The sequence below is a fragment of the Rattus norvegicus genome, chromosome 17, assembly GCF_021556685.1.
Source record: "Rattus norvegicus strain SHRSP/BbbUtx chromosome 17, alternate assembly SHRSP_T2T, whole genome shotgun sequence".
NCBI classification, from domain to species: domain Eukaryota; kingdom Metazoa; phylum Chordata; class Mammalia; order Rodentia; family Muridae; genus Rattus; species Rattus norvegicus.
The window spans coordinates 41,143,460-41,157,018 of NC_141550.1; the positions used below are offsets into that span (position 1 = coordinate 41,143,460).

At 43.2% G+C, this 13,559-nt stretch overlaps 1 protein-coding gene across 20 annotated transcripts in view; it reads left to right on the forward strand.

Annotated features, from left to right (window-relative positions):
* Carmil1 (capping protein regulator and myosin 1 linker 1) overlaps positions 1-13,559 on the forward strand; it is a 279,258-nt gene that overhangs the window by 210,054 nt on the left and 55,645 nt on the right. For all 20 annotated transcript variants that reach the window (XR_015640809.1, XR_015640810.1, XR_015640811.1 and 17 more), the window contains 3 exon segments: positions 4,326-4,424; positions 10,807-10,935; positions 13,171-13,302. Coding sequence is in view for 17 of the 20 variants with exons in the window: in XM_087590622.1 (XP_087446748.1) it covers positions 4,326-4,424; positions 10,807-10,935; positions 13,171-13,302 (360 nt within the window). In the remaining 3 variants the exon portion in view is untranslated.

The window sequence follows — 13,559 nt, forward strand, 5'->3', positions numbered from 1 at the left end:
CAGGTATGTTATTTCAGTGTTTAACCTAAGTTAACGTGGTACCGCCTTTAAAACAGCGCATGAGACAGGTTTTTCCATCCGTGGGTGAGGAAATGGAAGAGAAGCGTACTAGGAAAGTGGGCTGGATTACAGAGACCCTCTACCAAGCCCAGCTAGGAAGTAAAGACAAAAGCCGAGGCATGCAAGTTCTTCAGATGCACAGAGAGAAAAGAAAAGCATCAAAGAGGGAATTAAGGCAAAATAAAGTCCAAAGAAATGTAAGCAGCAGTGTGCTGGATGTCAGTCATAATGTGTAGAGACATGAAGTGACTGGGCATCATAGCCATGGTGACCTCAGATGACTAAATGTCATACTGTGAGGAGATGTGAGATGATTGGATGTCACAGAGTGTGGGGATGCAAAGTAACTGGACGTCTTAGTGCACGGTGACATGAGGTACATGACAGCATTGTGAGGAAGGGTGGAGGAGATGGCAGTCCTCATGACAAGGGATTGCACATTTAATGAAATGTGTAATGCCACTTGGAAGTAGATCTGAATGTGTTGTATTTGCAGACATAAAAACAAACACTGGAAAAAAATTAACAAATGCCTGAAATGTTTGGTCAGAAATGTTTCCAGTTGGAGATTTATTTTTTGAGGAGGAGAGGGTGGATCTTGGGAATGTTTGCTTGTATATAATGAAATACTGTGGGGCTAAGACCCAAGTCTACATATGGGTTTGTGTGTGCCTTGTGTGTGTCTTGTGCACGTCCTCCACAAGGATGTGCTTCCTTTATCACGGCCCATCACCTTAGGTCAGTTGTGAACTCTTCTTCCTTAGGCCAACATGCCAATTTCAATTTAGAAAATTTTGGATATTAGAATATTTTAGAGATTGATTTGTAGATTATGAATGTTCATTTTATAAATCTGATATGCTTGAAAAGAAAAGAAAAATAAAAATCACATAAATCTTTGGAGAAGACAAAGAGGACAGAAAAACCCCACCATATGTTAAGAGCAGCAGCTATGTATCCAGCCCCATGAAGATACACCATCCACAGAAGAAATCTCAAGGCATAGGAAACATGTTGTGATGATACATGCTTATATCCTAACACTTGGGATACTGAGGCAGGAGGATCAGAAGTTCAAGGTTACTCTTAGCTACATAGTGGGTTGAGGTCTTCCTGGAATATGTGAGACCTTGTCCAAATAAAATATAGTAGAATACAGACAAGATGGTAGAAGCTTACTTGCTTGTGGGTTGTTTTGGGGAGGAGAGAGGTTACTTAGTGCCTTGAATTTATTGGGTTTTCATGCTCAAGTGAGCCTGTTTTCATCTCAACAGCTAGATTCTGTCTTTGGGGGAATAAATGAACCAAATGGTCTACTTACTTTAACTTTTCTAAAAGCAAAATATATCAAATCTTTATAAACTGTTTTTCAATGCAAGTTTCCATTATTTTTGATGGAGGACGTTTGCCTCTTCTTCAAGTTCTGGCTCTGGAGACATCTACCTGGGTTTGGACCTTCTCCATCTTGCCCCTGCTCTCATCCCATCACCAAGATAATGACTATTTTGGCTCCTCCTCATATGACCTTAACCAATCTCTGAGCTCTTGGTCCCCAGGAGCTGGGTGTCTCTCTTCTCTCTGATATTCTGCATGAAAATGCTAAATTCAGTAATAGTATGTCGATGACTGACCCAGAGATGCACAGAGTTTGTGTTTCCCCTTTCCTTTAAACTTGTTTCAGAAGGAAGTTTTGTGGGGCTGGAGATAGGGCTCAGTCAGCAAAGTATTTATTGCACACACATGAATACTTGGGTTTGCTCTCAGAACCCACATAAGACTTTGGGTGTGGTGGCATGGGCTAATTACTCCTAAGTGGAGAGGCAGAGGCGGGAGGGTACCTGGTGCCCACTAAATGGCCAGCATAGCCTAACTGTTGAGTTCCACGTTAGAGAGAAAGATATCTCAGAAACCAAAATGGAGAGTGACTGAGAAATGACATTTGAAGTTGATCTTTGGGCATGTATGGACACAGGCACCTGTATACACATGAAAACTCTGTCCTGGCTTAGTTTGTAAAGCAGAGTGGCTGGACTTGAGGAAGGTCTGGGAACACAGGTCCTGCAAGCCTTTGCTGTCCCATGTTGTGTGGCGTGAGCTTCCTATATAAACAGATTGCTTCAGCCTTTGACCCCAGTGTGAGGCCAGCTGTGAAAAGACAGGGAAGGGAGGCAAAGGACCCAAAGCTGGGTGGTCTCAAGTGTCTACCACCATTTGGAACCTCCATAGCAAAGTTATTTCCCATTGATGTGTCTCCTTGGCAAGATGTGGCTGCTGGGAGGCATTGAAAGGAAGGTCATGTGATCCAGCCCCACAGGTCTGTGTTAATGATGCATTAGTTGGAGGAAGACACTTTTGCTCTGCCTTCTAGTTTCCTGGGATGCAGGTAATTGCTGTCTGGGTTTTAATTGTTCCTAATTGCCATTGAGTTGTAGTTATATTAGCATATTGAAAATTAAAATGAAAATGTAATAACAGTAAGAGCTTCACAGTTATTAGATATTCTTAACCAGGGAACCTCAGTGACAAATTAAAAGGCAAATGGCTAAGGCGCATTATTAAAACAATAAAGAGGGGAGGGGGAATAAAGCAGGATGGCGCGATTCACCTACCTTAAGTACTCCTTTTTATCTTGCCTTCATCACTTCTGATTTCGCTGCGTGTGGTAGCTTCTTATGCTGTAGCTGTCTGTGTTTACAAGAAGGTGTGTGTGCGTGTATGTATGTGTGTCTGTATGTGTGTACTTACTGGGCAGTCAAACACACAATGCTTTGTAACCAAGTGTCTTAGTTCCTTTTCCTATTGCTATGATAAAATACTCTAACCAAAGTGACTCAAAGAAGAAAGGGTTAGTGACAGCTCATAGTTCCAAGCTATGGTCCAAGGCAGGAGGAACATGACAGGCGTGGGACCTTCAGTGAGCTGCTCAAAGTACACTGAGGGCAATAAGCAGGGAAAATGCTTCTGTTCAGTTTGCTTTCTCCATTTTATGCAGTCCCCAGATCCCCTGCCCATGACTGAGATGCATCTTCCCACATCCATTAACAGTAATCAAAATAGTCCTTCACGGGCATGTCCGGAAGCCGGTCTCCCCAGTGAGTGTAGATTTAAACATCTTAGCTTTCTGCACAAGGATTTATGTGCTTCTGGGGATTGAATTCAAGGCCTCGTGCATGCTACGCAAGTGCTCTATTAATTGAGCTACATTTTCAGTTCCTCAAATCATTCTTTGAAAGTGTATTTATTTTTTGAGAAAGCTCTCTGTATATATCCAAGGCTGTCCTAGAACTCACTGTGTAACCCAGAGTGACCATGAACACTGCTTCTGCCTCCAGAGTATTGAAATTTAGGCATTCAACACCATACCCTGCCACAAGCCCTCTTTGTGGGTGTTTATCTTTCTAACAAGTTGATACTGCAGTCTTTGTTCACAGTGTGCCCAAGGCCTGTTGGTCTTCCTATGAGGTGTCTTTCTGTGTGCTTCTAATTTGTGCCTCTTCAGTTTTCAGAGGAGTTTGTGTATAAACATACAAATTGTCAAACCACTTCATGGTTTCTCATTATGGGGTAGGAATGTATCTTCTTATTTACTGTCACCTTATTAAAATCAGTCTTATTTTGAAAAACTGTAAAAATTTGGTAGATTATTAAAATTAGAATACACCAAAGTTGCTATTTTTATAATTGTCCTCTCCTCTTTCTCCTTCCTCCCTCCCTCCTTTCCTCCTTCTCTCTACCAGTTTTTTCTCCCTCTTCCTCTCTCCCTTTCCCTAGTAACCCTTCCTGCTTAACCCTTGCCCCCATCTTCCTCTCTTCCCTTACTTCCTTAGCATCATTCCCCAAGTGCTGAGCAATTCTAGTGGGTGGATTAGGGTGGGGTTCAGAGGGCACCATCTGCCTTCTTTGGAAAAGATTCACTTCTGAATTACATGGTGTTAAAACTTAATTTCATGACGCCCAGAGATGAGAACCCCGAGACAGCAGCAGCTGTCACCAAACAGTGGCTTATCTTCGTCAGTTTTGGAGTCACACACACACACACACACACACACACACACACACACACACACACACACGACTTCGGTTACCTGAAAGCCCATTGCCCAGCTAAAAGCACCTCTGATAAACTTGTCAGAGTTCCGCTTGAGCCTTCGTGGGTTGTGAGGTCAAATAGCTGATAGACCATGCTTACTGATTGGCTCACTGATAACTTTATTCTCCACGGAGTCAAAGTGTGTTCTTGAGAGATATGTGTGCTCCATTTCCAGATAGAAAATTATCTGCTCCGGAATCACGAGACCAGGAAATACCTTCAGGAGCAGGCCTACCGCCTCCAGCAAGGCATTGTCACCAGCACCACCCAGCAGGTAAGGGCATGCTCTCTCCATTCTGTCAACAGAGGCTTGCAGAGCACAGCTCCGGGAATAACTGGCTTAGGAAAACCACAACTGATGGAAGGAGAGAGACGTGTATTCGGGACATAAAAAAGAAATGAATAAAAATGGAATCTTAGAAGCTACAAAGTAAAGGCACATTTTTTTAAAAATTGCTGCACTGCTGCACTGTAAGTGTTAAAAACTGGGAGGCTGTGAAGGTGACAGGCTAAGAAAGCTGAATAGGAATGGAGCTGATTGTACCTTATAGATCATGGAATCAAATGCAATTTTTGATCACTGATATATATGAAAAATAGAGAAACCTATGGTATGGAAAGGTAAGATGGTGCCAGCCTATAATCCCAGATCTGGCATTGAGAAACAGGAGGAGGAGGTTATATAGATCTTCATGTACAGAGTTTGGGCCAACCTGAGTTACAAAAGACCCTGTTTCAAGACATTACAAACAAATACAGGAACAGCAATGGGCAACTTAAGTGAAAGCTTAGGATCCAGCCAAGTTCTTATCTCCGAAGGTCGAGAGGAACTGATGAGATTTATTTTATTGTCAGCGCTTATCTCAGAGTGTATGAGTGAATCTACCCTCCTCAGAGCTCCGCGCTGGTTACGTTTACTAACAATATGTCTTATTTAATTAGCAACACTCAAGCAATATGTGTCAAGAAAATTTTTTTCTTTAAATATTTCTAGCCTAGCAGAACTTTTGAGAAAGAAAGCATTATTTAGACTTTGTCAGGCATTAAAAATCTAATGTTTCTTCCTGTTAGGAACTAGTGTTATTTGAGTATTTTTTTTTACCTTACTAATGCTAACATATATAATTATTTTTAAGAGCTATTTTTATTGTTAATATGTGCATATGAGTGTCACTGCCCATAGAGGCCAGAAGAAGGGATCGAGTTGACTGGAGCAGGAACTACAGGCTGCTGTGAGCTGCCTGATCCGAGGGGTCTGGGAACCAGACTCAGATCCTCTGCAAGAGCTGGCTTGCCCTTCTTGGCTATCACTTCAGCCCTGGTTTCCCGTGTTTAACCTTAAAAGTAGCAAGACTGTTAACATTGTATCTTTGCCTCCTTTCCCTTAATGAGATACAAAAATGTTGGTTTCTTTCTTAATCTAATATTGTTACAACTTCTTTCTGGTTGGAGGGAAATCCTGACACCCAACCCTGCACCAAAAAAAAAAAAAAAAAGAAAGAGAAAAAAAGAAAGAGAATGAGAGAAAGAAAATAAAAAAGGAAGAAATAAAGACAAGACCCCACTACACAGTCTTTAATGTTTGTTCTTCACAGCAGATTCCAGATTCCATCTTCTTACTGAAAGGCAACAGCACACAGGAGAGGGATGTAGATGTTTAGCCCTGCTTTGGTAGCTCATTCTGAATTATTTGAGTCATTATGTGCCAGATCCATTGCCACCTTTCACTTCAGGGATTTCGTGGGATTTTATGACTAGATTTTCTTACTTGAATCATTGCAGTGGCTTCAGGGGAGATAGATGTGCCTTGAGACATTTGAATCCAGGAAGAATAGACCCTCTGTGACAACTGTTCTGTACTCCCTTTCCCTTGTCATGCCCCAGGTGACAAGGGAAGAATCACAGTGTTTGAAGGAAACACTGAAATCCCATGGCTCCCCCTGCGCTTGTTTTTGTCTGGTGCCTTTGTCTAGGATTTTATAAGAATCAATACTGTCTTTCTGCTTTCCAGTTCTCCCTTCTCCCCGACTTCATAAGCCCTCTTAACCAGGTGTTGGGAAACTTTGTCTGACGTAGTAAATATTCTAGGCCTTGTGTACCTACTGCATCTGCCACTACAGAGCAGACACAACCATATACCGTGTACCAGGCACAGTACATGCACTGTGCCCACAGTGCTGTGTGTTGAAAATCACAGACAAAATCAGGCCCAGAATTATCTGCCACCAAGCTCTAATTTTTATCCTCTTCCAAAGAGCTATTTTCTCAGCATACTCTTTCTCCCCTTGACTAACCTCCTCGATGTGACATTCTGAAACATGCGCCCTGTATGTGCCCACTGACATGGCCCTCAGTGCTTGCCCTCATTGGCAAGTCTAGGGGTCTTTTTGTTTTTGATGCTTTTTCTTGCTATGTTTCTCTGACTAGCTTCTGACTTCCTGTGTAGCTGAGGATAGTCTTGAATCTCCTCTCTCGACCTTCCCAAGGGATTGATTGCAGGTCTATACTAGCTCCCATAGCCTTTGCTTTAGTGTTGACTATGGAGGATTCTTCCCAGTTATGTGTTGGCCTTGCTTGGGGGCAGAGCTATTATCTTACTCGGAACTTTCTGTCTTCAACATCAGCTGTGGGGGCATATTTCTCTTTAATAAAGATATAGTAGTAGAGGAAAAGAACATTGTTTCCACAAATAAGCTGTTTGGTGGAGGAAGTTACAGCTGTATCAGATTGGGTGTGACTCAGGATGGCATTAAGTACTAGTGGTTTCTGTGCTTTAGTTTAGCAGCCCAGTAGCTCTGAAAGGAGCTTACAGGTCTCTGCAAGCGAGCCATGGATTAGTTGTGTGATGGGTTATTGAAGAAGCCAACAGCACTTCTGCCAACTCAGGTCGTTCAGCTCTGCCCAGCCTTCTTGTGTTAGTGTTCATTTCTAACAAAAGAGCAAATTCAGAGAAAGTGTATCTCAACTAGGGTCAGTCTGCCAGTGACCATTGACCTAGATCATTGTGAAAAGTTATCATTAATGTGATAACTGGAAGTATTAAGAAAAGAGAAGGTGAGGGAGGAAAAGAAAGTCTTGTTCAGCTCTGCGCACTATGTTCTCTGGGGACTCTTAAGGTTCTCAAGGGGGAGAAGTAGCATGTAAGGCAAGAGTTTAGGAAGATATTAGGACATCGGATAATAAAAGGTCATGTCCAGCAGGAACAGAGTGCACAGTCCATAGAAATGGGAGATGCTTAAACTCTCGCAGTCTTAGTCTCTTTTCTTGTTGCTATGATAGAATACCCTGACAAGCAACTTAAGGGAGAAAGAGCTTATTGTATCTCACAGTTCAAAGATACACTTTCAGTGTGGTGAAGTTAAGGTAGCTCAGGGAAGTTACAGTAACCGAGGAAGAACTTAGGGTAGCTGGAACTTTGTAGCTGCTGGACACATGGTATCCACAGTGAGGAAGCTAAGGGTGTTAGATGCATGCTGTTCCTCAATTGTCTGATTATGTGGTGTAGGGTCCAATGCAGGGAATGGTGCCACCCACAGTGAACAGGTTCTGTCTCAATGTCATCAAAATAATCTCCCACAAGCCATCTTAGAGGCCAGATTACCAGATGACTCTAGATTCCATTAAGTGTTAGTTTGAAACAGAAAAATGAACACTAGGAGTGTATGGATGTCAAATGAAGCAGAAAGGGTTAACCAAAGGGACCTAATTCATCTACCATGAAGTTTGTAATGGGATAACTAGAGTGATCTTTCTGTTATACCTCTTATAACTGTTTCCAATTACATGCTTTAGTGGTGAGACTTATAAAATGACAGTGAAACACCTAGATACCCCCTCCCAATTTTAGCTTTGCACTTTGTTCTATGCCATCGTAGGTAAATAGCTTGCCTTTCACATCTCCTAGGTGCTAAAGGTGATGCACTTGGTTCTGTTAAATTCTAACAAATACTTGGAATGATATGAGAGTTTATCTTATATGAAGAACTAAAATTTTATTTTCCCTTTTGACTTTAAAACTGTTTCCTGTGGAGACTATTTTTGTGGCGTTCATTCAAATCCTCTCTCCTCCATGAAAGCTGGTGACACACTTCAAGGGGCTCTTCGATCTATAGTATTGGTGCAGAGGACTGGCTTTATTCGGTTGTTGGCACAGGCTTCCCAGTTTGGCCCTTTGTAGCTTCAGATGGGTCTGGTTCATCTTCTTAAATTAGAAAATCATTCTTGGCAAGATGTGAATTATTGATGGCCATTTTTGTTTCAATCAATATGTCAGTTTGAAGAGTAAGGATTTCTGCTCACCATGAAGGTATTTAGAAACACAGAGTCAGCTCTCTGTAAAGCATTGTGGATATGCAGAAAGTATTTGATTCCTGCTGTAAGCATAGATTGGAGGTAGCTAGTGGAGGTGAAATAAACTGTTCACACAACTGTGCCCATGTGGAGCTAAAGATAGATCATTTACAAGAAGTCCGGTAATTTTACAGCAGAAGAGCTGTAGTATGCGTCAATACAGCTCTTATAGCCCTCATCAACTTAATAGAGGCTTTGAGTGGATTGTCTTTATGATACCAGAAAAGACACAGTGAGCCTAATTGTATAAAAGGACAGACAGAGGCAGTAACATCGCACCTCTAAGGTCAAAATTTAAGTCTTCTCTGCTATTCTGAAAGCACACTCTGTCCCCTCTCCTAGGGTCGTACAATGTTGCCCTAGCTGTCCTGGAAATTACCATGTAGCCTAGGCTGGCCTTAAACTTGTGGTGATCCTCCTGTCTCTGCCTCTAGAGTACTGAAGTTACAGGGCTTGAAAAATGAATACCGTTATGTTTCAGTTTTGTAGTGCTGAATTGAGCCCAATGTATCAATCATGCAAAGCTTCTTCTACCAAACTGAGTCATGTCCCCTTTTTGGTGAGGAGTCTGTTGTTTTTTAATTTGTAGGAGAAGGAAGGGAGACATTAGCTTCCTAGACACAATATTGACTTATTCAAAATTGAAAGAACAGGACAATTAAGCTTAAAAAAACAAGAAAACAATTAAACTCTGTAGATTCAACTGACTTATCAGATGGGCCAGGATACTTCTTAGAAGGCCTCTGAAGTGTGCATACTTTGTTTTTCTTTACATTTGTTTATTTATTTATTGCCATTGTCTCTGTGGTCATGTGGGTTTCAGGGATCAAACCTCAGGCTGAGATACATACACCTCTGTCTATAAACCATCTCACGAACACAAGTATTTCCTTTATGCTAATGAGACAAGTCTAACGTAGTCCAGACTGACTTTGAACTTGGCTTTGCAGCTGAGAGTGATTTTAAATTGTCCCTCTTCCAACTACTTAGCTGAACACTATATTTTTTTAAGACCATACAATCAATAGGCAGTGTTAGCTATGCTGACAGTGCCCGGGAAAGGTTGTGTAGAGCACGGTGATGGCTGTTTGCTTGAGATGAATCTGTGCTCCTACCTCATTTCCTGTTGCATACTCATACCTGCCTAACTGTAGAAAGTAGAGGTTATTTCGGCTCGTGCTTCCAGAGCATGTGAACGCCAGGAGTGAAATGCTGGTCAAGAGACTCCCCTGGTACATAACACCCACCACCACAGGAGGTAATCCACTACTCCTGGGAGGTCAGGGAAGTGGAACACTCCAGAGCATGTGTGTCCCAAGGCAGATTTTACAAAAAAGATATTCTAACCTTCTGCTACAGGCATTGCCTAGCTACTTCCTTTGGGTTCTCCAGTTCACTCTTGGACCCACTGTAAATGATTCAAGTACTTGTGAGGCAAAGCTGCTGGAATAGACACTAGGTGGAATCACCTTCAACATTACTTACGCTAATACAGCAGGGCACATCACTCCTTTATTGACTGAGGCAGACCGAGGCAATGTCTCTGACAGCCCACTCTGCTCTCCAACTTGCTTTGTCATCAAAGATGAGCTTGGACCTCCAGGTCCCCATATCTCAACCACCCAAGCCCTGGGATATCTGACGTGTGCCACCAGGACTAGTTTATATGGTATTGGGCTTCACGGATACTAGGCAAGCACTCTTCCTACTGAGCTACATCTCTAGCATTCTGCCCCTGGCCCCCAACCTGCTTCTGTGCTTTAGTGGTTTTCAATTTATAAAGAGAAGCACTTTATATAATAGAGTTTTTAAGCTGTCAATTTCCAGAGGCTGTTTTGGCTTTTATACAATTGAGACCCACTGGCGGTTGTCAGCATTCTATTGTCATGTCACTAGTCCTGGAAATGTGTAAGACACTGTTTTGTTTCTTCAGCACCCCTCCTTGTATCTGACACACACAGGGCACTCAATGACAGTTAATGAGAATCGCTGTCTAGCAGAACATCACTGGGAGCTACCAGATTTGGATCATTAAGAGGATTCACTACACAGTATTCTTTTTAAGGGAGAGAAAAAAAAAATGCCTTGTATCTTTTACTACAATGTCTCACGTCTTTTCCTGGAGTTAAATGTGCCGTTGACTTCTTGCATATATAGTTAGACTAATTTAATAATTGGTTAAGCACCTTCCTGGAGGACACCAGCAAGATGTTTTCAAGCTCACACATTTCATTCTCTTGAATTTTCATGGTCCATTCTGTGTCTTCCTTTCTGCACCAACTCGGATACTCCTCTGCTTCGCACAGATGATTGACCGGATATGTGTGAAGGTTCAGGATCACCTCAACTCCTTACGAGCCTGTGGGGGGGATGCTATTCAGGAGGATTTAAAGGCAGCAGAGCGGCTCATGCGAGATGCTAAGAATTCTAAAACGGTGAGTTTCTTCTCGGGATTCACAAGATGCTGGTAGTGTGTTTGTCCTGTTTGTTCCTGTACTGATTTCTCCCTCCCTCCCTCTCTCTCTCTCTCTCTCTCTCTCTCTCTCTCTCTCTCTCTCTCTCTCTCTCTCTCTTTATTTTTTACCATTATTAATTATTTTATTTATTTACATCCCAAATATTGTTCCACAACCCACCTCCCAGCATTCTTTCCCCATCCGCACTCCCCTTCACCTCTGAGAAGCCCCCCCACCCCCACCCTCTCCGTTCCCCTTTGCTGGGCATGCCCACTCCCTGGGGCATCAAGTTTCTACAGAATTAGATGCATCCTCTTTCACTGAGGCTAGACCAGGCAGTCCTCTGCTACACATGTGCCAGGGTCCTCAGACCAGCCCATGTATGCTCTTTAGTTGGTGGCTTAGCCTCTGGGAGCGTTGAGGGGTCTAGGTTAGCCAATACTGTTGGTCTTCCTATAGGGTCGCCCTCCCCTTCAGCTTCTTCAATCCTTTTCCAGCTGTTCCATAGGGGTCCCCTACTTCAGTCCAGTGATTGGTTATGGGTATCTGCATCTGTCTCAGTCATCTGTGGGCAGAACCTCCCAGAGGACAGCCATTCTAGGCTCCTGTCTGTAAGCATACCATAGCATCAGCAGTAGTGTTAGGGTTTGTTTCTCACCCAGAGGAGGGATCCCAAGTTGGGCCAGTCACTGGTCAGCCATTCTTTCAAACTCTGCTCCATTTCTCACCCTTCATTTCTTTTAGACAGAAACAATTTAGGGGTCAAAAATTTTGAAGGTGGGTTAATGTCACCATTCTTCCACCAGGCCCTGTCTAATAGAGGTGGTCCCTTCAGTTTCCATATCCTCACTGTTGGAGATTTCAGCTAAGGTAACCCATATTGAGTCCTGAGAGCATCTCACATCCCAGGTCTCTGGAACTTCTAGAGGTTCCCCCAGCAGCTGCATATTTTAATTCATTCTCCTGGCTCTTGGGGCTTCTCCCCTGATCCCCCATATCTGATCCTGCCCCCTTTTCTCCTCCCCTTCCCTCCCCGTCCCCCTCCCACTTAGGTCCCTCCCCTCCTATGCCTCCCATGGTTACTTTGCTTCTTCCTCTAAGTGAGACTGAAGCATCCTCACTTGGGCCTTCTTGCTCACTAAACTTCTTAGGGTCTGTGGGTTGTATCTGTACTTTTTGGCTTATTAGCCAATACTCCTGTGATGTGGTAATAATATATCCTTGGATCATGGCACAGAGCCTCTAAATTCCTGGAACATTCTGAGCGAAGGAGGTGATGGTAGCATCTTTAGCTGCTAACAACCAAAGCTTTTCAACACAGCAGTGTTCATCCCACTGAGGACCTGGAGGAGCTGACCATAGGATGGCTCTTCTGTCAAGTGCACACACTGTCAATGGGAAGGGCTGGAGACTGGGTCCATCACCATGCCGCTCATGCAACTTCCAGGGATTCTTAAAATGGGTTCAAATAGCTTTTGCTTAGTGCCATCAAGGGGCTTGGAAGCTGGTATTCCCGGAGATGGCAGGGAAGCCCTCTCCATCAAGCCTTTGCAGAGCCCTTATTCTCAAGCCAGGGGTGACACTCTCATCCCTGTGCCTGCCAAGGTGAGTCCATTTCACTATCTGGGTTGGAACCCAGTTTGTGGTGAGGAAGGTGCTTTCCTGAGATTAATGTGGCATTCCCACAGGTCATTAAACTTGAGGGCTAGGTGGGGACCTCTGTGACATTTTTATAATCAGCTGTCCTAAAGAACCAGGGATGACCAAGAATGTGTGACTGGCAGTTGAGTGACATACCCCTGTTGGTCTGAGTCCTTTCTTATAGTCTGGGCAGAGTGTCAGAACTGAGTGGAATTATGGGACAGCCAACTGGTATCTGAAGAGAAGGGGCAAATTACCTGTATCTTCAGTGACAAAGTCCTCATATTGCAGACAAAGACAGGACTGTATAAAGGACACTAACAGACTTTGTGACCTGATAGTCACTGAGTGGCAGTAATGGCTGTGCCATCTGCCAGTGTCTGATGGCAGTGTGGTAATATGCTAACACTGCTGGGTTTTGCTGAACATGCCTGTGAGGAACATGGGCCTCCGTTTACTATCTGTGTCTTTGAGAATGAATGATCACTCTCTAATATATTTCTTTACCTCTGTATAACTCCACAGTGGTCTTGATGCTTATTGAAATGAGGTCACTTTTTATCTTTCTTCCAGTTGTTACCAAATTTATACCATGTGGGCGGAGCATCATGGGCAGGAGCCAGTGGGCTGTCATCCAGTCCCATTCAGGAGATCCTGGAGTCAATGGCCGGAGAAGTCACAAGAGTTGTGGATGAACAACTGAAGGTCTGTGACTCTTGTTATCTTGAGAATGAATTTATGATGATGTAACTGCTTGATGGAATTCCATACTATAGCTGCCTGTGTTTATAATATGCACACTAACTGGTCAGACGGAAGTAAATATGTCTAGTCTAGTTAATGTGTTTTAAAATGCTTTCCTAGGCTGGAGAGAGGGCTCAGCGGTTAAGAGCACTGACTGCTCTTCCAGAGGTCCTGAGTTCAAATCCCAGCAACCACATGGTGGCTCATAACCATCCATA